We start from the raw sequence: 26,852 nt of genomic DNA, 5'->3' as shown, positions 1-26,852 counted from the left end.
AGGCACCCTGAAGGTGGGACTCAGGGGCAACTGCCAATCAGCTTAACAAATTATAATTCAAAGAGACATTTTCCCTCTTCAGAGTAGACAGATTTCACAGTGTCCAAGTTTTAGTGTATTTTTCATGCTTATGCTGTGACGTTAGTATCAAATCCTCCATTTTGTTTATTTCTTCTACTTTATTGAGCCAGAGGCCAATGGTTGGTGGCTCTGGACACTTCCAATTAGAGGGAATGCAAGGTGGTGTTCAAAAGATGTCCAATAATCGATCGTTGTAGATTTTTGCTGGACTAGTCAAGGCATGAAAAAGAAAAAAGGCTGGGTTGTCATGGACCTTGTAGTCAGTAAATTTTTGAGCAATTCTCCAGACCTCCTTCCAGAAATGATCGAGTTTGGGGCAGGACCAAAAGATGTGGAGTATCATTCCGTGCTCCACCTGGCATTGCCAACATTTGTCAGTGGTGGCTGTAAAGAATTTGTGTAGTAGGGACAGTGTGTGATACCACCTCATCAGCAATTTAAAATTGGTTTCCTGAATCTTTGTAAAAAAAATTGAGGATTTAAGGGAGAATCTGATAATATTATTCTGTTGATTTGGTATAAAAGTATGGTTTAGAAAAGTTTCCCTAGGCATGTTTTTTATGCTGCATTTTCCTCACTTGGAGCAATGGCATCCGGGGAGGAAAAAAAACAAAAACATCCTGTATGCATGTGGCCCTAATCAAATAAATATATATATATATATATATATATATATATATATATATATATATATATATATATATATATATATATATATCTAGGTTATCTGGTTGGTCTGTCAGCCTGTAAGTAGAGTAATAGAGGAATCTATTGGCTTAAGACTGTTACTCTTCTATCCATAGGTTAAAATGTATTTTGATGTGACCTCCTGCCATACATATCACTGGCCACATGAAGATATTTGTACACACAACCCAGTTTATTAAAATAATATGTAAATACCTGAATGCTCATAAAATGTTGATATAAAATAGTCCAATAAAAATAAAAAATAAATAAAAAACACAAATCCATGAAATTGCAGATCTCGTGCATATACTGCCACCTCAAGCAATATAGACTCTTACCGGGGTCTGGACCCTTTATTACAGAGGGTCAAACAGGCTTGATGTAAGAATCTTGGCAGGGGTCATCAGCTGCAGATGTGTCCTCAGAACAAATTAAGAACTTTCACTAGATAGTGAGACCAGGCTCCATTCACCCCACAACCAGATTTAACCATGCAAAAGAAGGAGACGCCAGATAGTGTAAAATCGTAAAATACTCCTTTAATATAAGGTATTGCACTTACATTGTTTTGGATAAAAACCAGCATTGTATACAACATACATGGCCACCATAAAAACATCCAGATACTGTAAACAGGAACACAATAGCAGGAAACAGCTCCTTTACCCGACCAGAGGACTTCTTCCGGCCCATGCCATTTTTGTACATGCTATGTAATGTGACTATATCTCACTTTAGTGGTGCTGCTGAATATTTACACTGTAACGGTCTAATTTTATTTGTATGATTTTTTTTTTTGCACAAGTGCAGTATTTCTTTTGTATGCTGAATGCTCATTACCCTGGCCACAGGTCACTTTAATTTGTTTAACCTCCCTGGCGGTATGATTATGTCAGATTTTTGCATCTTAAAAGCGGTACATTGTTTCGCACAGAAATTTGGCATTTTATATTTTAGGGCTGTAATTCTTAGGAATAACTCACTTAAATCTCTCCAAACAAGAGTCTATTAAACATCCCGGGTATGATAAAGTTTGAAACACGAAAACATAAATTATAGTAAATAATAATTATAATAATAAAATGTATTCAATAATGTGATGAAATCAAAAACACTGAAATTTGCTCAGTTGCAGAATTGTCACTGTCATTGCTTTCAGTGTTTGATGACGAATTTCCCCACCAATCACTATTGCTCAATTCTGAATTCTATTTTACAATCGCTGTTTTCTAGCTGTCCTAAAACCACTTTGATGTAAAGGGACACTTTTTGGTTGTCATGGACAATCTCAAGTTTTCAGGCAGAAAGAACAGTATATATACATATATATATATATATATATATATATATATATATATACATATATATACACACACACACACACACACACACACACATTATATATATATATATATATATATATATATATATATATATATATATATATATATATATATCTCTGCATGCAGGGCACTGGACAAAATGGATGTGAAATGATTTGATACAGTAATGTAATCTGTAAGATTACAGTGTACTGTATTTTTTAGTTTTTTTGCACTTTTTGAAATTGGCGCTGGGCTCCGTCCCTATACTTTGCGATGCTGGCAGGGAACGGATCCCAGCACATAGAGGCATCAGGCGGAGGAGGACACAGCTCACGGACACAGCGGGAGGACATCGCAGGATCCTGGAAACAAGGTAAGTAACTTTCCCAGGATACTGTGATGTGATCCCGAGTGTGGCTCGGGGTTACTGCTTTTGGTAATGAAAATTTCCCCCTAGCTACACTCGGGAATACCGCCAGGGAGGTTAAGTGAAGGATATTCGAACTCAGAGCAATATCAGCAAAACCATTAGAAACATTTTAGACCAGTTAAAGTGATTGTTATTTTAGGACAAAAAAAGAAACTTAACAAACATGTTAGACTTACCTGCTCTGTGCAGTTGGTCTTGCACAGGACAGCCCAGATCCTCCTATTCTTGGGTCCCTCTTTGGCTCTCCTGGCCCGTCCCCACAACAAGCAGCTTGCTGTGGGGGCATTCAAGCTGAGCCAGAGCTGCCTGTGTCCATTCAGACACAGAGCCCCATTTCTGCCCCACCCCCTCTCTCTACTTATTGGCTAGCTGACTTTGATTGACAGCAGTGGGAGCCAATGGCACCACTGCTGTGTCTCAGCCAATCAGGAATGGCCGAGGAACTCATGGACATCGCTGGAGGAAGATTGGGCTCAGGTAAGTACTAGGGTTGCTGGGGCAGCAGCTGCACACAGAAGGCTTTCTATCTTAATGCATAGAATACATTAAGATAAAAAACCCTTGTGACTTTACAACCACTTTAAGGATCACTTCAATATAAAGGACATAAAAGACAGTGAAAAATGTGTATGCTTCCATAAGAAAAAAAATCTTAAGATAAAACTAACCAAAAAGCTTTCACTTTAATATGAACTAGTTTAGGGCATTAAAACGGTTGCATGCGCACAGGTGATTCTAGGCAGAAAGCCCGGCAGATGCTGGATCTTGCCTGAAAGAAGTCTCCCGTGTGCATGCGCGGGAGTGACGACATTGCAGCTCCAGCCACTCACAGTGCTGCAGCCGCGATACCCGGAAGACATGCCGAGGCAACATGTCATCTCCCTCGGTGTGGACCAGGTGAGTTACCGACGCCTTGTTCTAAGGTATTTCATAATGGTCTAGAATGCGGTGCATACTAGCTCATTATGCCTTTTCCCTTACAGGTGTAAAAAAATAAATAAAATAAAAAAGGCAGCGGGTTTACTCCCCCTTTAATAGCTGTGTTGTTTCAGAAATTACACGGGAAAAAGGTAATGTGTATTAGTTTGTGATTTGTCTAGAGTACAGTAAATACATGCAAGAGGTGTGTTGCATTTGCATAGAAAGAATGAATGAGCCATCCTGTTAACTACTAATGAAATCTATAACCAAGTAAAAGATCCTTCTTCACTTTTTCTGGTAACAGATGTCTTTATGAATTGCAAATCGTAGAGAAAAAACTGAAATAAAATGTAAAGCAAATGCAGAAATAAACTGATATTCTATTTATGCAATCATGAAGATGCACAAAATGATTTTTTTTAATATGAATGTGTAAGAAAATAAGCCGTTGATGCGTGTGACATTAAAACATACTTTTCCTAAAGGGTTTGGGTGTAATCTTTTGTGCATAATTAACATACATAATTTATTATATTTAAACATGTTTTCCTGCTTTGAAGAGAAATGTGAACTTTATTAAAAAAAAAAAAAATGTATGTTATGTTCTTTGATTAGAGTTTGCAAGAAACTTAATTCAGTTTTGAACTAAGAGCCATTCACACCAAGAACTGCACAGGAACGCATTGAAATCGAGCCGGACCGCACCAAAACTCGTGCTTACACTTCTTTACAAAAATAGGATTTTTGTACTCACCGTAAAATTATTTTCTCTGAAGTTCACTGACTGACACAGCCTCATTAATCTTGACCATAGCGTTGTTACGCCACCTTCAGGAGAGGACTAGGCAGAACATGTTATACATGTGAAAAAAAAAAAAAAACAGAATTTTACAGTTCCGCCCAGGGGGCGGTCTCTCCAGTAATAACCCCCTCATCTTGCTGTCTGCAGCTCATTACGTCAACAAGCATAATAAAGTAAACCAATAGGAGGGGAGGGTGCTGTGTCAGTCAGTGAACTTCAGAGAAAAGGATTTTACGGTGAGTACAAAAATCCTATTTTCTCCTTCGTTCACTGACTGACACAGCTCCATTAATCTTGACTATAGGGATGTCCCCAAGCAGTGTCATAACGAGGGGTAGGAACAGCATAAAAACTTCACCCACAACCAGAAGTGCTCCCTAACAGGGGAGTCACCACCTTATCTAGCCACATCAGAACTTGCGGTCAACAATGCAACAGTGCATTATACTCAAAAGTAACTGTATTTCTTTTAAAACAGAGTAAAGAGTGCAGAATTGAAACATTATGCGGCCGCCTGCAAAACTTTGCAGCAAAGCGGGCATCAGACGATGCGCTTACATCCACTTTGTAGAATTTGGTAAAAGTGTGAACGGACGACCAAGTCGCCACCTTACATACTTGAGCGACTGACGCTTGATGTCGGAAAGCCGAAGAGGTTCCAATTGCCTTGGTGGAATGGACCGTGACAGGAAAGGGGTGCATCTGCCCCTTCAAGGCGTAGGCCTGTACCACAATCTGTCTTATCTACCCAGAAATGGTGGCCGACGAGACCACAATACCTTTGTTTGGACCAGCTACCGAAACAGAGTCTGACTTCCGAAAGGGAGCCGTGGCAGACAAATACACCCTTAGAGCCCGGACCACTTCCAGGGAATGAAGGGCCACCTCCTTAGGATGTGTCAGTGTAGGACACAGAGATGGTAACACGTCTTCATTGATATGGAACGCCGAAACCACCTTCGGCAGAAAAGAAGGTTGCGGACGCAACACCACCTTATCCTTATGGATAACCAGATAGGTGACTTGCAAGACAAGGCCGCCAGTTCCAAAACCCTCCTGGCCGATGTAATGGCCACTAGGAAGACCACTTTCTGAGAAAGGGTCAACAAGGGAATTTCTCTGATGTTCTCAAACGGCGGTTTCTGAAGCGCCGATAGCAGCAGGTTCAGTTCCCACGGGAGTAAAGGTGGACGCACCAGAGGAACTACATGCCGGACTCCTTGAATAAAAGAGCTCACTAGAGAATGAGATGCCAGGGGGTCATTGGAAAAAAAAAAAAACAGCCAAGGCTGATATTTGTCCCTTCATGGTGCTTAAAGCCAATTTCTGGTCTACTCCTCGCTGTAAAAACAGCAGGATCCTGGAAACGGAATAGGTGCGCGGACACCACCCTTTCTCCTCACACATGGAGATTTAGGCCTTCCAGGTACGATGGTATATCTTCTGAGAAGATTTCCGTGCTCTCAACATAGTCCAGATGCAATGCCCATTCTCCTGGGTCCAGCATCTGGCGACTTAGATAGTTCGCCTGCCAGTTTTCTACTCCCGGGTTGTAAATGGCCGACAAGGCCAGTACGTGTCGCTCTGCCCACTGAAGGATGTGAGCGACCTCCCGTGCTGCAGCCAAGCTTCTTGTTCCTCCTTGATGGTTGACATATGCCCCCGCCGTGGCGTTGTCTGACTGGATCCTGATCGGACGCACTCGTCTCATCGACCATGTGGAGAGGCATAGCCTGATCGCTCGAAGCTCGAGCACATTGATCGGCAACTTGGGTTCCTCCCTCGACCAGAGGCCCTGGGTTGACTGGCGGTCATGCTGGCGTACGTTGTGATCACTGTACAATGTATAGGTAGGAACGACTTCCCGGACCGAAGTGCCGGGGACCTCAGCCACCAGAGCAGGGAGTCCCTGACTGACTGGCTCACCCGAATCTGCCGATCCAGGGATAACGGAGATTTGTCCCGTTTGGTCAATATCTCCTTCTGCAAGACTCTGGTGTGAAACTGCGTACGGTAACGCCTTGAAGGAGGCCACCATGAGGCCCAGGACTCGCATGCAGAAGCGCAGCGACGACCACCTGCGGTTCATCAATCGTTTTATCGCTGCTCTGAGAATCTGCAGTTTGTCTGAAGGGAAAAAACTCACTCTTCTATGGAGTCCAGCAATAAGCCTAGATACTCAAAGCGCTGAGTTGGTATCAGCACTGACTTTTTTTAGGTTCAACAGCCACCCAAATTCCTGCATGGTTTGCATGGTGATCGCCACATCCTCCTTTAATTCTGAGGCGGAAGCTGCTCTCAGGAGGAGATCGTTTAGGTAACCTATGATTGCGATCCTGCATTGTCATAACAACACCAAAATCGGAGCCAATACCTTGGTAAAGACCAGGGGCGTTGATGCCAAGCCAAAGGGGAGAGCCACAAACTGGTAGCGGGCTTCCCCAACTACAAATCGCAGAAACCTCTGATGCCTGAGACATATGGGTATGTGCAGGTACGCATCCTGTATGTCCAAAGACGCCAGGGAGTCCCCTTGATGGAGTCAGCGACCACTGAGCCACCTGATTTCATTCTGAACCTCTGTACTTTTACAAAGCAATTGAGGGCTTTTAGGTCCAAGATTGGATGTACCCCTTCCTTTTTGGGGACTACAGATTGGAGTAGAACCCCTGGAGCCTTTCCGACTCCGGAGCAGGCACTATCACCCCGTGGCTTAGTGTATGCTGGAGGGGAAGAATCTGTTTGGTGGCCAAGAGAGGAACTCTATCTTGTAGCCAGAGGAAATCAGTTTGCAGACCCAGTGGTCGGATAGCCGAGAGGCCCAGCGGGCTGCAAACTCCCAAAGGCGAACCTTCATGCGGTAGCACTTCTGTTCACAGGCTTGTTAGGCTTGCGGTTCCAGGGACGCTTTTGTCCCTCAGAGGTCGTCATGTCGGACTGAAAGCGTTTAGACGAAGTCACGGATGGATGGAAAAGCCTCTTTTGAGTGGAAAATGAGGGCCCTTGCCTGCACCATCCCAACCATGTGCTGCGCCGTTTAGTTACAAGTGCCTGTGTACAGTATCAGCTCCTAGGTGTCCTGAGCGAAAAAAACACTGTTTGGACCAGCGCTGAGCATAAATACCGTGCTGGGTTACAACAAAATGGCCGCCCTGTATAAAGGACATAATCACAGAGAAAATGGCCGCCAAGCTACAGAAAAATGGCCCCTGACCATGCTTTCCACTGAGGCACACCAAAAATGGCCGACAAACAACGGTACACAGTGAAAGGACAGAGAAAAAAAAGACGCTGTGCATTAGAACATATGTGAAGAAAATATAACACAATAATAAATGTGTAATGTGACCATAATCTTAAGTAGCATAAATTCAAAAATAGTGCAACTATACAGTGCAAATGTGATGGATTGTTATATAAAACAAAAATATTTAATTTAGTGCAGTCCCATGTGACAATGCAGAAGGAAACGAAAGTCGCATAAAAAATGCACGAAAATGCAAAACGATATGGATGAAAAAAATTTGTTCATAGATTGCTGAAATCTAATATGTGACTTCACAGTGCAGCCAATAACGTAGATTGAGTGCTCATCACTGCGTTTCCCGTCACCTCATTAACCGCTTCCCGACCAGCCGCAGCAGCTATCCTGCAGCAGGTTGGCTCCCCTGCGTGAGCCATAGTAGCTATACGTTGGCTCGTGGGGTTGGGATAGCAGGTGCGGAGGCACGCACCCGCTGCACAGCGGGGGTGCCGATGCTCGTGGCCGACGGTTGCAAATGACTGCTGGCCACGATCGATCATGACCAGGAGACACAGAACAGGGACGCGTGTGTGTAAACACACACTTCCCTTTTCTGTTATGACAGGAAGATATTACTTACTGCGTTTTTTTAACCAAAAATATGTAGAAGAATACATATCGGCCTAAAAAGAGTAAAAAATTTGCTTTTTAAAAATAAAAAAATGGTGATTTTTATTATAGCAAAAAGTACAAAATATTGTGTTTTTTTTTTTTTTTTAATTGTCGCTATTTTTTTATTTATAGTGCAAAAAATAAAAACCGCAGAGTTGATCAAATACCCCCAAAAGAAAGCTCTATTTGTGGAAAAAAAAAAGGACATCAATTTTGTTTGGGTGCAACGTCGCACGACCACGCAATTGTCAATTAAAGCGACACAGTGCCGAATCGCAAAAAGTGCTCTGGTCAGTAAAGGGGTAAATTCTTCCGGGGCTGAAGTGGTTAAGATATGAAGTGGTTAAGATAAAAGGCTTACCAGAAAGCCTGCAACCTCCCTTATTCAGGGGGGTCAAACAGCGCTTTTAGTGAAATCCAAGATTCGCCGATGGAAGACTTCTGCATTCCTCTCCAGAAGGATCCATGGACATCCACTCAAATCCCAATGATGTGAACAGCAGGATAATATAAAAAACATAAAAAGGCTCCAATAGTATAGAATGTCTTCTCAAGACGTTTTATTAAGACAGGAGTTGCAGGACAAAAACTCCAAGACAAATATATAAAAATTGTGGTAATAGTCCTTGTAAGGAAAAATTGACATACAGGTCTGTTTACAATCCAATCACGCATGTGCAGAACGTGTGTGCATAGTGTTCCAGACATTGGAGCCTTTTAATCTTTCACTAAAAGTGCTGTTTGACCCCCCCTGAATAAGGGAGATTGCAGGCTTTCTGGTAAGCCTTTTATCTTAACCACTTGAGCCCCCCCGAACCATTTTACTGGCCAAAGACCAGAGCACTTTTTTGCAATTCGGGACTGCGTCGCTTTAACTGACAATTGCGTGGTTGTGCGGCGTGGGTCCCAAACAAAATTGATGTCCTTTTTTCCCCACAAAGAGAGCTTTCTTTTAGTGGTATTTGATCACCTCTGTGGTTTTTATTTTTTGCGCTATAAACAAAAAAAGAAAGGCAATTTTGAAAAAAAAAAAAAGCATTATTTTTTACTAAAATATATAAAAAAAAACATTTTTTTCCCCCTCAGTTTAGGCCGATACGTAGTCGACATATTTTTGGCAAACAAAAATTGCAATAAGCGTTTTTGGTTTGAACAAAAGGGGACATTATGGCCGGCACATCGGACAATTTTGACACATTTTTGGGACCATTGTCATTAATACAGCGATCAATGCAATAAAATTGCATTGATTACTGTAAAAAGGTCACTGGCAGTGAAGGGGTTAACCACTAGGGGCCGAGGGAGGGGTTAAGTGCGTCCTGGGGAGTGAGTCTAACTCGGGGGTGGGCTAGCAGTGACACAACACTGATTCCCGCCCCCGATCACAGGGAGCAGATGATCAGTGTCCTGTCACTAGGGAGAACGGGGAGATGCTGTGTTTACATTGGCATCTCCTCGTTCTTCAGCTCTGTGACACGATCGTGGGCACCCAGCGGACATAGAGTCCGCGTGTCCCGCAGCCATGGTCACGGAGCTCGCGGCAGGCGCAGACGGCGGGAAATTCAAAGTAACGTACAGGTACGTTACTTTGCCCAGCTGTACCATTCTGCCGACGTACATCTACAGGAGCAGGTCAGCAAGCGGTTAATGAGGTGACGGGAAATGCGGTGATGAGCACTCAATCTACATTATATGCTGCACTGTGAAGTCACATATTGGATTTCAGCAATCTATGAACACATTTTTTTCATCCATATCGTTTTGCACTTTCGTGCATTTTTTATGCGACTTTGGTTTCCTTCTGCATTGTCACATGGGCCTGCACTAAATATTTTTGTTTTATATAACACAATCCATCACATTTGCACTTTATTTAAATTTATGCTACTTAACATTATGGTCACATTATTGGGTTATATTTTCTTCACATATGTTCTCATGCACATGTCTTTTTGTGCCCAAACTTAGATATCAAAAAAAGAAGACTCACTGCTCCAGGTGAGATTTTTAAAGCCTGATGATCTGGACAGGTGCCTGCCTCGGCTCGCCTCCGCATATAATCAAAAGAAGAAATGCCTGCACTCTGTACTTGATCAAAATTCTTTGGATAAGAACCTTCTTCCCTCAGCCAGAACACTGAAGATGGGTCATGGATGGCTCTTCCAGCATGACAATGACCCAAAACATACCCCCAAGGCAACCAAGGCGTGGCTCAGGAAGAAGCATGTTAAAAGTCATGACATGGCCTAGACAGTCTCCAGACCTTAGGCTCGATTCACACTAATGCGTTTTTTAATGCATTTTGCAGAAACGCATGGACATTTTTTAACATGGGTTCCTATGGAACATGTTCACATCAATACATTTTTGTGCCTCTGTTTTTGGAAAGGGCCAGGGACTTTTTTTTTTCCCTGCAAAATGCAGCGTTTTGCATGTAATAGAATTCAATGGACCCACATTCAAAATGCAAGTACCGTTTTTTGCCACGATCTGCGTTTTTTTTTTTTCTCCTTAGCAACTGCCTGTCTTCACTCTCAGGCAAAAGTAAAAAAAAAATTTAAACCGCACGCCAAAGCTCAACTCCTATGTTTAATTTGTCAAGAAAAAAAAAAACACTTTTCCACAATCAAACCTTGATTCGTCATTTCACTACTACTGGCTTGTTCACTAGGAGAGGGGACTTCTAGCAGTCATTAAACACATCAAGAAAGGTTGGTTTCAGGTGGATACATCAATGTTTGCAATCCTTTTTTTGACAAATTAAACAAAAAGAATAGCTAAACATTGGTGTACAGCCTATAATTCACAAAGTAAATGCCCTACAAGAGATGCATCTCACCGCTGACTCTGTTACCTGTTTGAGTTTCCGGTGGGTGGGGAGGGCACACCACTCCACTCACACTTCATATTCTAGGGGTGTGAATGTACTGGTGCATAGCTCTCTAGATTATGAGATTGATTCGGTGATAGATGCTGAGGGGAGGTACGTTTTATTATCATGTTGTTTATACTCCCTTAAATGTATTCTTGCTTTTATTTACATACCACCTCCATATAATAACCATACTCTTAGAGCACTGCTAGCATACCAAATTAAATACCCTAAGGTACCACTTTATGTCCTAGGTGATTTCAATTGCTATACAGACCCTGCTTTAGATGAACATCCCCTAGTCATGGCTGGACAGGGGACTAAACATACTGCTCTTAAAAAATGTATAGAGGAGGTGGGGTGGAAGGATCCGTGGTGGGCTAAAAACACAGGGCTGAAGCAGTTCTCCTGTTTTTCTAAAAGCTACTCCTCCTTGTCTTGTATAGACCTGTGTTTATGTTCATTTGTTGCAGAAATATATATTTCAGAGGTTACATATGCCCTCAGGAGTGTGTCAGATCACTCCCATCTGGTGGTGCAGTTGGAGGTATGCCTACCCTCAGACCTGGCTAGGGCCCCCGTGGAAGTTAAAGGCCTTCTGGATTCATCTCTTCCCCTCCCGTTAGCACATTGTAGCACAAATTCTAGTGTATACCTACAGATAAGGTGAATACCAATGTCACCTGGGAGGCTTTTAAGACTTTATTAGGGAGATTCAAGCTATCAAGCATAACACAAATGCTCAGAGGGAGGACATGGAAGGGACAGTAGGTAACTCGGAGAAAGCTTTAATTGCTGACCCAACAGATAGTACTAGAGAGGCATGGCCCTTAGCTGCATCACTGCTTCGGCAGTGGAGAAAAAGAGATTTTTTGACAGGTTGGATTTCTATGAGGAGGGTAAGCACACTGGTCACCTATTAGCGAAAATTGCCCATGCCCAACAAATGTAACCTTCCATTGGGGCGCTACGCTCACATACCGGGGCGAGTGACTAATTCTCCATCCCAGATTATGTCCACGTGGATTACTATTCTTCCCTGTATGAATCCAAACAAAGCTATTCGATAGATTCCTATGAATCTAAAACGCATCATATGTTTATGTGTTAATATAACTATGGGAACTATAGTGGTCTGGTTCCTACAAAGTATCCAACTGCCTTCCCTCCACTGTATAGACATATGACGGTGGCACGGCTTTTGTTCTGGGACAACGTCCCAGTTTAGCAGCGATCACAGGCGCTCTGTGTCCCTGGGACATGGAGTGACCTTGATCTCAGCTAAGAGCAGCGCCTCTTTAGCCACATGATCAGCTGTGTCCAATTACAGCTATTTACTGGCTCTCCTCCCCTCAAACTGACAGAGTGTGAGGTGAGGAGAGCCAATCAGCGGCCTCTCCTCACAGGGGAAATGTGTAAAGGTAATCAGGGTACTGATCATCAGTGACCCAATTACAATGCAGCCCCAACAGTGACACCAATCTGCGGCACCTATCAGTGCCACCTCATCAGCACGCATCAGTGAAGGAGAAAAATTACTTATTTACAACATTTTCTGACAAACTTATTTTTCAAAATTTTTGGTCCTATAAAAAAAAACTCAGCGGCGATTAAATACAACCAAATGAAAGATCTATTTGTGTGAAGAAAATGTTAAACAATTCATTTGGGTACAGTTTTGCATGACCGTGCAATTGCCACAGTGCGACAGCGCTGAAAGCTAAAAATTTACCTGGGCAGGAAGGGGGTGAAAGTGCCCAGTATTAAGGTAGTTAAAGTACTGTTTTTATCAGCATATAATATGCAGTCCCCCCCCCCCCTGAAAACAGGGGGCAATTTATTGGTGCATGTCATTTGCGGATATAGGGCTGTCTCGGAGGGAGCGAGCGCCGCTAGATTAGAACAAACCGGATCTCCTGTGTACACAGCTCACAGTCCCACCTCCTAGCATTGACATCCTGGCATTGGTCCGGTGTTATGTCCATCATAGGAGCCAGGCCAGGAGGCGGGACTGGGTGTGACTGCGAGCCAAGTACACAGGAGATTTGGCTCTGTCTGTCTAATCTGGCAATGGGGAGGCTGTAGATGGGCACTGAGTAAGCTGCAATGATGGGCAATGGCGAGGCTTCATTAATGGGCACTGAACCTTATTTTGCTTCAAAGTTCTTAATTCAAAATAAAAATAAAATTTCCTGAAACATTCCTCTTAAAATTAAGGTGCAATGACTGCAGAAACGAATGAACACACACAACTGACCACTTAGAAAGGATTGCACTTTAATAAAGCCATACATATATAATGGACTTTTTTTTATACTGTATCTACATGTTGGCAAGCTGCCATCAAATCCCCAAAGCTAAAATTAGAATAAAAAGAAGAGGATTATTCCTCTAACAGTTTATTTCATAACTGAGGACCATAACTAAGATCAATTGTACAGATCAGCAGGAATATTTACACACACTTTAGGCAAAGTACCCCTTGAAAGACTTGCCTGCAAACACAAACTGTGTGGAGATACGAAAATACAGACAATACACAATTGCAGAATAAAAATTAAACCCATTTTGTGAACGCATGTACACCCTCCCCATTATTTGGTTTGAAGACATTCAATATTATTTATGCCCCTTATGGCAATCTAGTTAATATAGTTACTCCATGATGATACATTCATACAGGGGGATTCAATACAGTATTAGCAACACTCTTCCGCTGGTATGGCCCCTTTCATAATCCTGCACCAGATTCAAAACGCCCTGCTGCCAGCTTCGGTAGCTTTACTGAAACATGCAGCACACTCAGGTAGTTATTCAAGCTGAATTCCAAGATTTCAGCCACTTTGTAAAAAGTGCAGGTACACTATGCATTAAGTTGAAGGGGGTGCATGAACTCTCCTGAATGCATCTCTAGTTATATCTGACAGGTTTATGGCTGCCATCCAGTTCCTTGAAGTTAAAGTGGTTCTAAAATAAATAAATAAACGCCTTCTCTGTGCAGCAGTCCTCCCAATACTTACCCTGAGCTCCATTGTGATCCAGCGATGTGCAAGATAGGCTTGGCTTTCCCTCATTGGCTAAGACAGCAGTGGGAGCCATGGACAATCACAGCCGGTAAGCTAATTAGGAGAGAGTAGGGGCGGGCGAGGCCAAGTGACGGCTGTGTGTGTGAATGGACACGAAGAGCTGCAGCTTGGGAATGAGCCTGCTAGGGTGCCCCATTGCAAGCTGCTCGCTCTGGGTGCACTTGGCTGGAGGGAGGGGCCAAAAGCACCGGCATGGGACCAAAGAAGAGGTTCGGGGCTGCTCTGTGCAAAACCATTGCACAGAGCAGTTACATATGACGTTTTTTATTTATTTTTTAAAACAGCCTTTAATATTACTTTTAAACTTCAACTCACGTGGCACCTTCACTTTTTACAAAGGAGCTGAATTGCTGGAATTCAGCATTAAGAGCACTACTTTTACAAAGTGCCACTAATACTGCATCAAATTCAAAAATTTTCTCCAGTTCTTAGAAAAGAAAACTGGGAGATAATGAAGTGCATTTCTCTGTACGTTGTATAGCAGGACATGTTTGCTGCTGCTACACACACTCCTTCGCACCTGTCACTGGTTGTTTTAAAGATGCCGTCTGCTTCACAGCCAACTGGCTCCTAATGTCAACAGTGGGCAGAGGCTGATGGGGAAGCAGAGACACTAATCCCCTCCCCCTCCATCAATTCTGCTCTCTCCTTGTGACAGCAGGCAGTGGTCAGATTCCATAGTCTATAGCAGGCTGCCTATTGTTATGGATCCGTCCACGGCCTGCTGTCAAACAAGGGGAATGGACCTGATAAGGAAACTACTTGTGTGTGTCCCCATCAGACTGAGTACCCAGCTTCAAAAATTATTGGCTGTTACATAGTCTGCGTGACAGCTGCAGTTGCAGGAAGGGAGCTCATCTACATGGAGGACGGAGCGAGTATGCACACTAGTCTCAATGCACCTTCAACACGAGTGAATGCACCAAGTTTAGGTACCGGTTTAGAACAGGTACAGGAATCTGTCGCACGCACCAACATTTGTCACGCTGATGCATGATGTAATTCTAAAGAGTGCCGTAAACATGCTTTATGAATTTTCCTGATAGTGGTTTTACTTTAAGGCTACATTCACACCTCTGCATTCTAGTGGGGAGCATTAACAAAAAATACAGTGTAAAACGACACTGCCCTGCAACTGTACCACAGGAAAAAATGCAGGCGTATATGTAGATTATAGGGTTACTTCACTTTCAGAACAGATCCTGTAGCCATCACTGTCCCAGCAGCCTGTACAAAAATCTATAGTTGGAAACAATTTGAAAAGATGAGACTGTTCACATATTCCTGATGGATCCCTGCATGTCCTAGCTTCTGTATACAGTGGATATAAAAAGTCTTCACACCCCTGTTAAAATGTCAGGTTTCTGCGATGTAAAAAATGAGACAGATAAATTTTAGAATTTTTTCCACCTTTAATATGACCTATAAACTGTACAACTCAGTTGAACAAACTGAAATTTTAGGTGGAGTTGAAGTTCCTCTTCAAGATCAGCTTTCTAGCAGAAGCCTGAAGGTTTTGTGCCAATATTAGTAGTACTAGTATTTGGAACTGTTCATAATTCCCTCTACCTTGACTAAGGCCTCTGCTCCAGCTGAAGATGAAACAGCCCCAAAGCATAATGCTTCCACTACCATGCTTCACATTAGGCATGGTGTTCTTTTGGTGATGTGCAGTGTTTTTGTGCCAAATATCTTTTGAAATTATGGCCAAAAAGTTCAACCTTGGTTTCATCAGACCAAAACACATTTTCCCGCATGCTTTTGGGAGACTTCAGATGTGTTTTTGCAAAATTTAGCCAGGCTTGAATGTTTTTCTTAGTAAGAAAAGGCTTCCATCTTGCCACTCCACCCCATAGCCCAGACATACGAAGAATACGGGAGATTGTTGTCACATGTACCACACAGCCAGTACTTGCCAGATATTTCTGCAGCTCCTTTAATGTTGCGGTAGGCCTCTTGGCAGCCTCCCTGACCAGTTTTCTTCTCGCCTTTTTATCAAATTTTGGAGGGAAATCCAGCTCTTGGTAATGTCACTGTTGTGCCATATTTTCTCCACTTGACTGACTGTTTTCCATGGTAAATCTAATGCCTTGGAAATTCTTTTGTACCTTTCAACAATAAGATTCCTCTAATACTTTGAAAGCTCTCTGCGGACCATGGCTTTTGCTTTAGGATGCGACTAAGAAATGTCAGGAAAGACTTGCTAGAACAGTTGAACTTGCCTCATTTTTTAACACAGAAACCTGACATTTTAAACAGGGGTTTGTAAACTTTTTATATCCACTGTATATCTTACTATACGCAAGAGGAAACTGTCCATGGTAGCCAATTAAGGGGGATAATGATCTTGCCCAGAGCTCCCTTGAGATGATTCTTCCTCAGTACAACATATGTATTTACACAGAAGCCTGGACCTGCAGGCTATAGTGAGGGTGATAGAGTCATCTCTTCAGATAAGGTAATGGCTACCAAAAAGTGCAATCATCCCTGAAGATTAATCCCAAACAGGCTAATGTTCTTTATTTCAAATGCCAGAATTGTACTAATCAGCTCATTTAAAATGGAATTAGTTAAACCCTGGGGAGTTGTGTAGCTAGCCAACCAATTAATGCACACAAGGAACACAAGTACCTCTAAAAGAGGCTATTCTGGAGCAAATAAAAAAAACTTTCATGGAATTGTTTAAAAGCAATCTGAAGGAACTGCATATCTGAAAAGTATAAGACTTATTTGCTTCAAGCGGTTTTTGCATTTACAAACACATCGGAATGCAACACCCACTTGAAGGAGGTCAACTGCAGGCCAGATGCACCTATCAGTGAATTCTGAATGATCTCATAAGTGTCTCATGATGCCATCAAAGGCAGAAGCCTGCTGACACATGCCCTAAGTAATAAGTGTATGAAATGTAACTCATCCTTCCAAAACTAGGCCAGCTGACACATGCCCTAATTTTTCACAAGGTTAGGCAGATTGTTGCCATTCATTTTAGCATCTTGCGATTTTATTACTTTAATTTTAATTTGGGCCAATAATAAAACTATTTTCTTTGAAGGCAATCTTCATCTGATTAGGGAACTCCAGCCAACCATTCTGATGTTACAATAGCCAAGAACCTCCACTGAATTCCTCATACAGCAGCATCATAACAAGACTTGTAATGGATTGTCCTTGATCCTAAAACAACCTTTTTTTGGGGTGGGGGCGAGTTGGATTGCTTTAATGATGCCTGCATATAGGGCCACTTTAGTAATGCTGTTCCAATTAAATTACGTTTTACTAATGTACTACATTTTTTAAAGATGACAGAAAATGCATGGATCTGTCATTTAGATGTCATCTAAACATTCCGTTAAGAACTTTTTTTGCCCAGGAAGAAAGGGTATACAACAGAGTGATGGAAGACAGGAAAGACAAGAAAGTACTACATTTTAAATTGGAAGTCAAGGCAATTTTGTTTTCATCAGAATCAGTCCTTACACCCTAATCAATGTGCCCGACCTTTCACATTATTGCTTTGCAGTTTGCATTCTTAACAGATCAGGCAAGTCAGCTCAGCTCCTCTAGCCAGTAGTGGTGGAACCATAATAAAATGTGTAGTAATCCTGACGCTTGCACCATGGCTCAGAATGTACACTGGAAGTAAAACCTCTACCTCTGCCCATAGATATTGATTGTACTACCTACCGCTTTTCTGAGCGGATCACCCAGTGTCACGCAACTATAAAATGTTACCAACATGAGCATCTGTAGCAATCCCCATTCTAGGCTGCATTTGTCGAAACGGGACTTTAAAGGACAATTTTATGGCATTTCTAAAGGTTTTTAAATGCATTTACTAGGAGTTTCTTTAGTATATCAAGCCTTTATTCGGATGCCTTGACTTACACATAATGAAAAGAAAACTAGAGCTTTTTGATTGCAAAACCTCAATTTAGCAGAAAACATCTTGATATATTCACTTTTTATTACTCCACCATCATCTAGTATTAGGCTTTTTCTGACTGAAGCCAAATTACTGCAGACCACAAAAATTCTTTGATAGGCACTTCCGAATAAAATGTAGACAGGTTTCCTATTTTTAACAATGAGGGACTTTGGTATTAAATATAATAAAAAATACCACTCAAAGTAAAAAAAAAAAAAAAAAAAAAATTGTAAACAGTGCAGTAGATATTCATAAATGACCCGTATGAGGCCACGAAGGTAGAAACCGCGGCAGAGATTGGGCCCAAATTTTTTTTTTTTTTTTATATATCTCTCTCTCTGGTCTCTGCATTAATGAAAAGTGAGCACATATACACATGTATAAAAAAAAAAAAAAATACTGGTTTGATATGAAAAACTGTACACTGCTAGATGAGATCTGTCCTTATAGAATTCTCATTCTGACAAGTTACAGATGGGTAACCACAGACTGAATCTGTGCTGATGGATTGTTTCCGAACTCCAGGTTTTTATTCTCGATGTACAAGGACAAACAGTCCAAGCAGGAACAAAACTGCATACTGAAAAGAAAAAAAAAAAAAGAGAAATGAAAAAGGGTTAATTTATTGTAATGGAATATATTTGATCATTCTAAAACTAACTGCAAATGGAAAGCCAGAGTCTGCCAAAGTCAGACCATGAACAGGTAATCCAATTGGCACTCTCTTCAATAGAGAGTTATTTCTACTTTACATCCAAAAATAACTTTTTGTGGCTCTAAATTATCCTGAAATTTCATTGCAGCTGCAAAAACTACCGTATAACTCTCTCCTAGTCTGCCTTTAGGCATTCTGTAAAAGCTGATCTCTTCAGGGTAGCCCATTTCATCACTACATAATAAACTGTACATTTTACTTTCTCCGTCAGCTCACCCCACATAGTTATCACTTTTTATATCACTTGCGCCTCCCTTTTAGATTGTAAGCTCACATGTGCCCTCTTATATTGAACTGCGCAGTCTTTTTTGTAATGCACTGTGCAAAATTATGGCACTGTATAAATCCTGTATAATAATTTCCCATTGCTGAACATGAGAAGTTGGTCTATAACAGAAAAAACACCCTCAGCATTTTTTATATGTACAGTATTTTCTAAACACTTATCTGAACCAAGGAAGCCATTCAGGAGTGGTGAAACATCTTCAACACTGCAGAACGAATCCAGCTAAATGCAACTAGCTACAATACTAGTTAAGCAAGAACTTTCACAAATGCAAGGGTTTCACAGGACTTAATTGCCTTTTCATCTGACTAAATGATGTCCAAATTGTTATGGCTATCTGACAGATTCATGCTCTTTATTAGCATATCCAAAGAACTACAATTACAGATATCGATTTTACATTCACCTACATGCTTCAAAATGGTTTTGTCTTCTCCAGTGTACAAGTAAGTTTCTAGCCTAACCTTTTAGCATAACCTAAATAAGTAGAAAACCTATATAATAAAAATACAGTAACACATTACTATACAGCTTCAAGTAGTTTTAAATCGAATACATGGTTACAATTATTTTAAGAAAGGAAAACAACTTACCTTAAATTTAGGGTAGTCATTCATAAGGATTGTCACAATTCCTATATAGGGCACAAACCTAAAATATAAAAAGGAAAGGAGTATATAAAAATATTTTCAATTGAAATTCACAAAGGTTTACTAAAACAGCAGCTTCACACATTGGGATTGATTTACTAAAACTGGAGCGTGCAAAGTCTGGTGCAGCAGTGAATGGTAGCCAATCAGCTTCTAATCTCAGCTTGTTCAATTAAGCTTTGACAATAAAATGCAGTCCAGTTTTAGTAAATCAACCCGTGTCTGAACTACAAGTCCATAAGTTTTTGTTCATATAAAACATAGGTGGTGTAAAACTGTAGCTACATATTAGCATCACATTTTTCACGTTAGGCGCGTGTGTATGTGTGTGCAAGTGTAAGAGTAATTTAGTGTGTATATATTTTTTTTTATTACACACACACACACACACACTGGTGACTGATTAAAATTTTCGTGTTTGATTAATCTTTTTTTTATTGATTATAGAGGCACATACAGATCCAACTACTTTTAGCTGATCTCCTTGCATTGCAACTCTGCATTAGTCAGTGGTAAATGTGGTATACACTATATACAATCACCCGACACTAGTTAGTTTCCACAATCCATGACTTAACTTCACAGTTCACACAAATACGTTTTAAATTCAAACTGAAACACTAACAAAAAGTAATTTTTTTTCCCCCCCACAGTAGTGTGACAATACCTCCACCTCCGGTCTAACGAATCACTCTCACCTTATGGCATGGACCCCTGTGCAAACAGGTGGTCATGCAAGCGGGTATCAAAAGGGTTAACACTGACCATAAACTTCTCTCAGGTCTCCTTAGATCTCAGCAAGGACACCAGGTCATGGGTAGAAAGAAAAGATCTAAGTGCTCACCGCTTAAGTATAAGATTTAATTTTCGTGTTCAAACGCAAACTACTCACATAAAGATGATAAAAACACAGCATGTAAAGCAGACGATCGTGTTAGTGCCGTAGGGCAGCAGCGGGTGACGTCATGCGTAGCTCCTCCCTGTACGTGCTGCGTTCAATCAGAACTTTAACGTCATCGGACTCCCCCCCCCCCCCAGGTGGAGGCACTTGGGGGAAGGGGGAGGAGTCCGGTGACATTGATGGTCGTGACGTCACCGGATCTCTGACGAAACTCACTGAAGACCCAGAAGCCGGCAGGGAGGTGAGTACCGCTCAAAAAAAATTAATAGATTAATTTGAGGAATTCATTTTTAATTTCCACAGCCCTAATATATAAAGCGCTCTTGTAGGTAAAAAAATAAAATAATTTTTTTTTTACTTTAATATATTTACTTTGGCAAAATTGCCTGTAAATATACACACATCGAACTTAACCACTTGCCTACTGGGCACTTAAAACCCCCTCCTGTCCAGACCAATTTTCAGCTTTCGGTGCTCACACTTAGACAATTACTCACTCAGTCATGTAACACTGTACCCAAATTTATTTTTTGTCCTTTTAATACAAATAGAGCTTTCTTTTGGTGGCATTACCTCTGGGTTTTTTATTTTTTGCACTATAAATTAAAAGATTGAACATTTTGGGAAAAAAATGCATTTTTCTTCATGAATTTTGGCCACAATTTATACTGCTACATACCTTTGGTAAAAATAACCCAAATTAGTGGATATTATTTGGTCTTTGTGAAAGTTAGAGTCTACAAGCTGTGGTGCAAATCATAAAAAATTTATCACACCTTATGTACTGGTGGCCTATCTCCTTTCTTGGGACCCCAACAAGCCAGGAAAGTACAAATACCCCCCAAATGACCCCTTTTTGGAAAGTAAACATTCCAAGGTATTTAGTAAGAGGCATGGTGAGGGTTTTGGTGTGGTCATTTCTTCCCACAATTCTTTGCAAAATGAAGATTTTTTTTCCCACAAAATTGTCATTGTAATAGGTCATTTCTCTCACATGGCATGTGTATACCACAAATAATGCACCAAAATACATTCTGCTACTCCTGAGTATTACGATACCATGTGTGGGACTTTCACAGCCAGGCCACATAGTGAGGCCAAACATGCAGGGAGCACCATCACGTGTTCTAGGAGCATAAATTACACATCTAACTTGTTGACTACCCATTACACTTTTGAAGGCCCCGGAGCACCAGGACAATGACACATGGCACTGACATGTGGCACTGATGGCAGGCCGCACTGACACGTGGCACAGGGGACAGGTGGCCGTGTGTGTTTCACTGTGTTATTGTTCACTCACTTTTCACTGACGCTGCAGCACGGAAACTCTCCCTCACACATTGTCTCTGTGTGAGGAGGGAGAGCTGGCGATGAGAAATGATCTCATATATTTACATATGAGATCACCCCCCATTGGACACGCCACTCGAGTGCAAAATAGCCACTGTGATTGGCCATTTAGCATGATCTTTGAGTGGCTGTGTCCAAGGGACACGTCCAACACAGAACTTCCCCGATGCACGCAGAGGAGAAGTAAACAGGAGGACGTCCTCCCGGCAGTTGGCATCCGCGCTGTAGCCGTCTTTTGGCTATAGCGCAAAGTGGTTAAAGACATATGAGAGCCATGATACTCAAGAGTACCAAATACAATGTACTTTCTAAATGGTGCCTCGGTCGAGCATCCAACCGCCTGTGTTCAGAAGGCAGCAAGACAGCCGCTCAGCACTGGACCTGGAAGCAAGTGGAAATCACTGGAGTAGCGATGTCTACTACTGCGGATTCTAGCTTCTAGAGCAGTGGTTCTCAACCTTTGAGTCATGGACCCCTGTATGAACCCGATTAAAGCTATGCACCCCCTCCCTCTCCAGAAATAATCACATAAACACTTTGCAGGCAATGTGTACTTTATTTTCCTGAAATCTGAAAGAAAATCTCACCGTTTCATGCAAAAATTAATGGCTCTCAATACAAAAATTAAAGACGGGTATCTGTGTGCAAAACAAACAAAATGAAAATTTGTCTCAAATTCACTACTAGAAAATTATTTTATCGCTTGTTATTATGAAATGGGACATGATAGTGGCTGAGCAGAGAATATTACAAATTTAAATGGTAAACATATGCCAACAATGAGTTGGCCCTAACTATAAGACATAGTGGTGTTATATGGGGTCAGTGGAACAAGCCACAACGTGCAGTGGGAAGCATGCATTCAACATGCCCAGAAGTGTTGGATGAATGAGATATTTGGGCTGTAGCAGAGAATGAATGATTGGTGGCATGGGCAGTGGAGCAGTGTACCAGTTCTAAAACAAAACTAACCCCTCCTATCCTTTTCATTCAGGGAAGCTGCCATCTAAGCCTCTGATTTGAAACTGCCGTGATGCTGCCCATGTGATCAGTTATGAGATGGTTTGAGTGTTTGGTTGAGAGCAGAAGCAAAATGTGACAGCATTCCCAGTATGGTCTTTGAAGTTTTAAGGCTCTGCGGGCAGCATTTTCTGCAGGCATGGCAGTCCATTCCTTTGAATGGGCTGCAGTGCCTCCCGAAATGCAAGGAAAAGGTCCCTGCAGCATTTTAGAAATTGTAGAACAAATTGCAATTGCAGAAATTGCAATTGCAGCCTGCAATTGCAGAGCAGTTCCCAGTGCAGGTGTGATCTCCAGTGCGTGTCATTAGGATTAATGGCACACACTTTCCTGTGCAGGTGGCTGCGGGAACAGATGTTGAGCTGCAGCAGGAACCACCAGCACAGATCTGAACCTAGCCTTAGAGATATTATTTTAGTTATCACATTAGCTACTTGTGTACAATACTGTAACAAAAATGACCCCCACATCTCAGATGTAAACATTAACCACTTGAGACCCGCGCTATAGCCAAATGACGTCTATTGACGTTGTCCCGTGCACGAGCGGCCTGCGCGCCCCCTGAGGGGTGCGCGCGGCGCGCTCTGATCGGCGAGTCTATGAGACTCGCCTGATCGCCGATCCGAGCAAGGGGTCGATCCCGACCCCTTACCACGTGATCAGCTGTCAGCCAATGACAGCTGATCATGTGATATAACGGAGCCGGCAATCAGCTATTATTCCTCCTCGCGCTAACAGCGCGAGGAGAAAAAAAAGAAAAAAGAGCCGATCACCGGCGGCCGTGATCAGGACATCAGTCCCGATCACGGCCAGCCCTGCCAGTGCCCACCTGACCCCTGCCAGTGCCCATCTGCCCCCTCATCACTAAACATCATTAAAAAATAAGTGCCCCCCGTCAGTGCCCACAGTGCCACCCAGCAGTGACCACAATCTGCCTCAAAGGTGCTGCACCCCAGTGCCACATATCCGTGCCCATCAGTGTCATCTACCAGTGCCCATCAGTGCCCAGCAGTGCCGTCCATCAGTGCCAGCAGTGCCACCTATCAGTGCCACCTATCAGTGGTACCTATCAGTGCCCCTTAGTGCCACCCATCTGTGCCGCCTTATCTGTGCCATCTTATCTGTGCCCATCATCTGTGCCTATTAGTGCCGCCTTAACTATGCCTATCAGTGCCCACCAATGCAGCCTATCAGTGCCGCCTCATCAGCGCACTTCAATGAAGGAGAAAAATGACCTGTTTGCAAAATGTTATAACAAACTATTAAACATGATTTTTTTTTTTTTGCATCTTTTTTTGTTTGTTTAGCAAAAAAATAAAACTCCCAGCTGTAATTAAATACCACCAAAAGAAAGCTCTATTTGTGGGAAAAAAAATGATAAAAATTTCATTTGGGTACAGTGTTGTATGCCCGCGCAATTGTCATTCAAAGTGTATCAGCGCTGAAAGCTGAAAATTGGTCTGGGACTGAGGGGGGTTTAAGTGCCCAGTAAGCAAGTGGTTAAGAATGTTTACATTTGTGACCTCTGTGATTGGTTAACACAGGTATCACATGTTACAGGACAACTCTGATCAGCTTTGTACATTGTGTAGGATCTGAGAGGACTAACGATGGCTCAAATGTCAATCATTCAAGGCTGCACTGGCTGCATGGTTTTTCTGAACAGTGTTTAAAAATGGTACTTCTCCACTGTTCTTAAACATATAGCGGTAGTGAAGTGGTTAAGGCACAGGTGTTTACTGTACCTCTCATTTGGGGGGGCACTTAATATGCAAGAACAAACCCTATGAGATGCGGGCTACAATGCCTGCCATGTATAACAGACTTAAGACTTTAATGATTTTAGCATGTATGACACAAAATTACTGCACTGCAGAGAAATCATGAAGGATTGAAAAAGTCTCACGTCTTGCTCATCTCACAGTAAACCAAAAATAAGTGAAAATTAGTTTACAAGCAGCTAGTTAGACTAAACCTCCAAACCTGCATTGACTATTAAATAGGCATATAGAATAGAATATTGTGTACTGGTTTCAAGTTCACATGCAATTGGACAACTGTAATGACTTTATTGACCTTGCTCTATCAAGGACATACCACAGTTAAGGACACGTATGTACGTTTATGACAACAAAGCTGATTAAAATGTAATTAAAACAGTCATTAAGATATAAAAAATAATGAACATTAATGCAAAACTAGTGAATAGATATCCAAGACAAACTAGCTTAACGAGAGAATACTGAAAAACAAACATATCCCAAACTGTCTGAAGGACTCTGGGGATAAGAGAGCACTCTGAAATCATGCCTTGGCTCAGCAGATGTGAGTAAGAGACGTGCTTGTATTATGCGAGAATTATTCATGGTGTGTTAATGATGCGAGTCACTGACAGTGACCTATGGATGCATCAGTGCTGAAGTGTTAATAAATCCTGTGATTCTCCTTTACAAATGGTATACATCAGCACCGCATGACCGCGTAACGTGAAATGCTGTACTGAACAGTGGGGGGTTAAGAGAATATGAACACACTGAATTTGGGGAATGACTGTCTAATATAGTAAAATAAATAACCAAAATGAATTGACAGTTATTAAATTGTACCCAAGCATAGCTACAATGGTGGATGTGTAAGAGGCCCAATGTTCACAAAGCAGGGGCCCGCCCAAAAGTATCTGCAGAGGACCCACAGATCTCCAACCTCACTTCTGGTCCCCAAGTGCCCACCTCCACCTACCACCCATCCCCAACAACTTACTACTGGTTGCTGACAGTTTACCATCCAGCTGTGAGAGGACTTCACCAAAAAGGAAGACGCAGCATGGTCTATATAAAAGTCTAATAGATCGTCGGGGTTCAAAGAACACTTAAGTTCTAGGATTAAACTGTCCTCTTTGGGAAGTAGATTCTTTATGGACCTGGGGATATCTTACAAGGCTTCAGGAAGTCACATGGTATCCAATGACTGAATACAGTCAACAAATGTTTACCTTTGGCATCTCAAATAACAAAAATCTAAATCAAATCAGAAAAGATGCACAAAAACTACTGAACCAGCACTCAATTTAGCAATCACCATAAATGTAAGATCAGATTCTGAATGTGATTTATCAACAAAATGAATGTGCAGTGATAGAGTTGGTAATATTTGATTTAAAAGAGGTGTGGTACCATGCAGTTTTTCGAACTTGTGTGTTGCCGCAGCAAAATACAGAGTCCACAAAATCAAGGAAGTCTTCACATACAACGTAAGACCATCCCTACTGCAAAGACCCACCCCACAACCTGGAGCATTAGGGAGAAGAAGCGAGTGCTGTCTAGGTTCATTTTTTCATATCCCCAGACTTCAGTTTCAAAGTATTTAAACATTTGCGGCCAGATTGGGATAATACCCACATGTTCCCATATTCACAAGGCATAACTTAAATAATAAACATTTCTGCTTACATTTTTATTCTTTTCTGAAAACTCCAACAACCTAAAGCAAAAATAAAGTGAGGGATACCCACCTATTCTCCAACAGTCCATGCCCGTAACGTCCGTCACAGGCATCTTTTTCCGGGTGCTGGTCTTTGGCCATCCCATGTATAAGCAGGAGTGCAATCATTCTGGCGGAAATGTAAATCCGCTACATACATGCAGCTCCAAGTACATTTTGCAGAGGATTGCGAGCTGGCAGATAATTTGCTATAAAAGTGTCATTGAATTTCTCTTCTGCAATAAAGAACCTGTCTGTTCTTAATTTTTTTTTCAGCCTTTAGTTCCACTGTATGTTTTCCAGATTCAACAACTTACAATATACTGTAGTTTTCCCCTGCCATGTAAAGTTAATGTAAAGTTAATGTAACGTTAAGGAGGAGGCTGGGGAGTTAAC

The 26,852-nt window shown here is 41.8% G+C and overlaps 1 protein-coding gene across 1 annotated transcript in view; it reads right to left on the bottom strand.

Moving 5' to 3' along the window:
- Nucleotides 1-13,297: 13,297 nt before the first annotated feature.
- The window catches only part of SEC11A (SEC11 homolog A, signal peptidase complex subunit), a 54,422-nt gene continuing 40,867 nt past the window's right edge, over nucleotides 13,298-26,852 (bottom strand). Inside the window, exons 5-6 of the mRNA XM_077468350.1 lie at nucleotides 19,646-19,703; nucleotides 13,298-18,631 (exon numbers count right to left, since the gene is read on the bottom strand). Of these exons, the coding sequence (XP_077324476.1) occupies nucleotides 18,581-18,631; nucleotides 19,646-19,703 (109 nt within the window). The 3' untranslated portion in view covers nucleotides 13,298-18,580. The remainder of the gene's footprint in view (nucleotides 18,632-19,645; nucleotides 19,704-26,852) is intronic.

This window comes from Lithobates pipiens, unplaced genomic scaffold, assembly GCF_037356315.1.
Source record: "Lithobates pipiens isolate NorthernLeopardFrog02 unplaced genomic scaffold, aLitPip1_a1.2 Scaffold_8, whole genome shotgun sequence".
In the NCBI taxonomy this organism is placed as follows: domain Eukaryota; kingdom Metazoa; phylum Chordata; class Amphibia; order Anura; family Ranidae; genus Lithobates; species Lithobates pipiens.
This window is presented reverse-complemented; position numbering and strand designations above follow the sequence as displayed.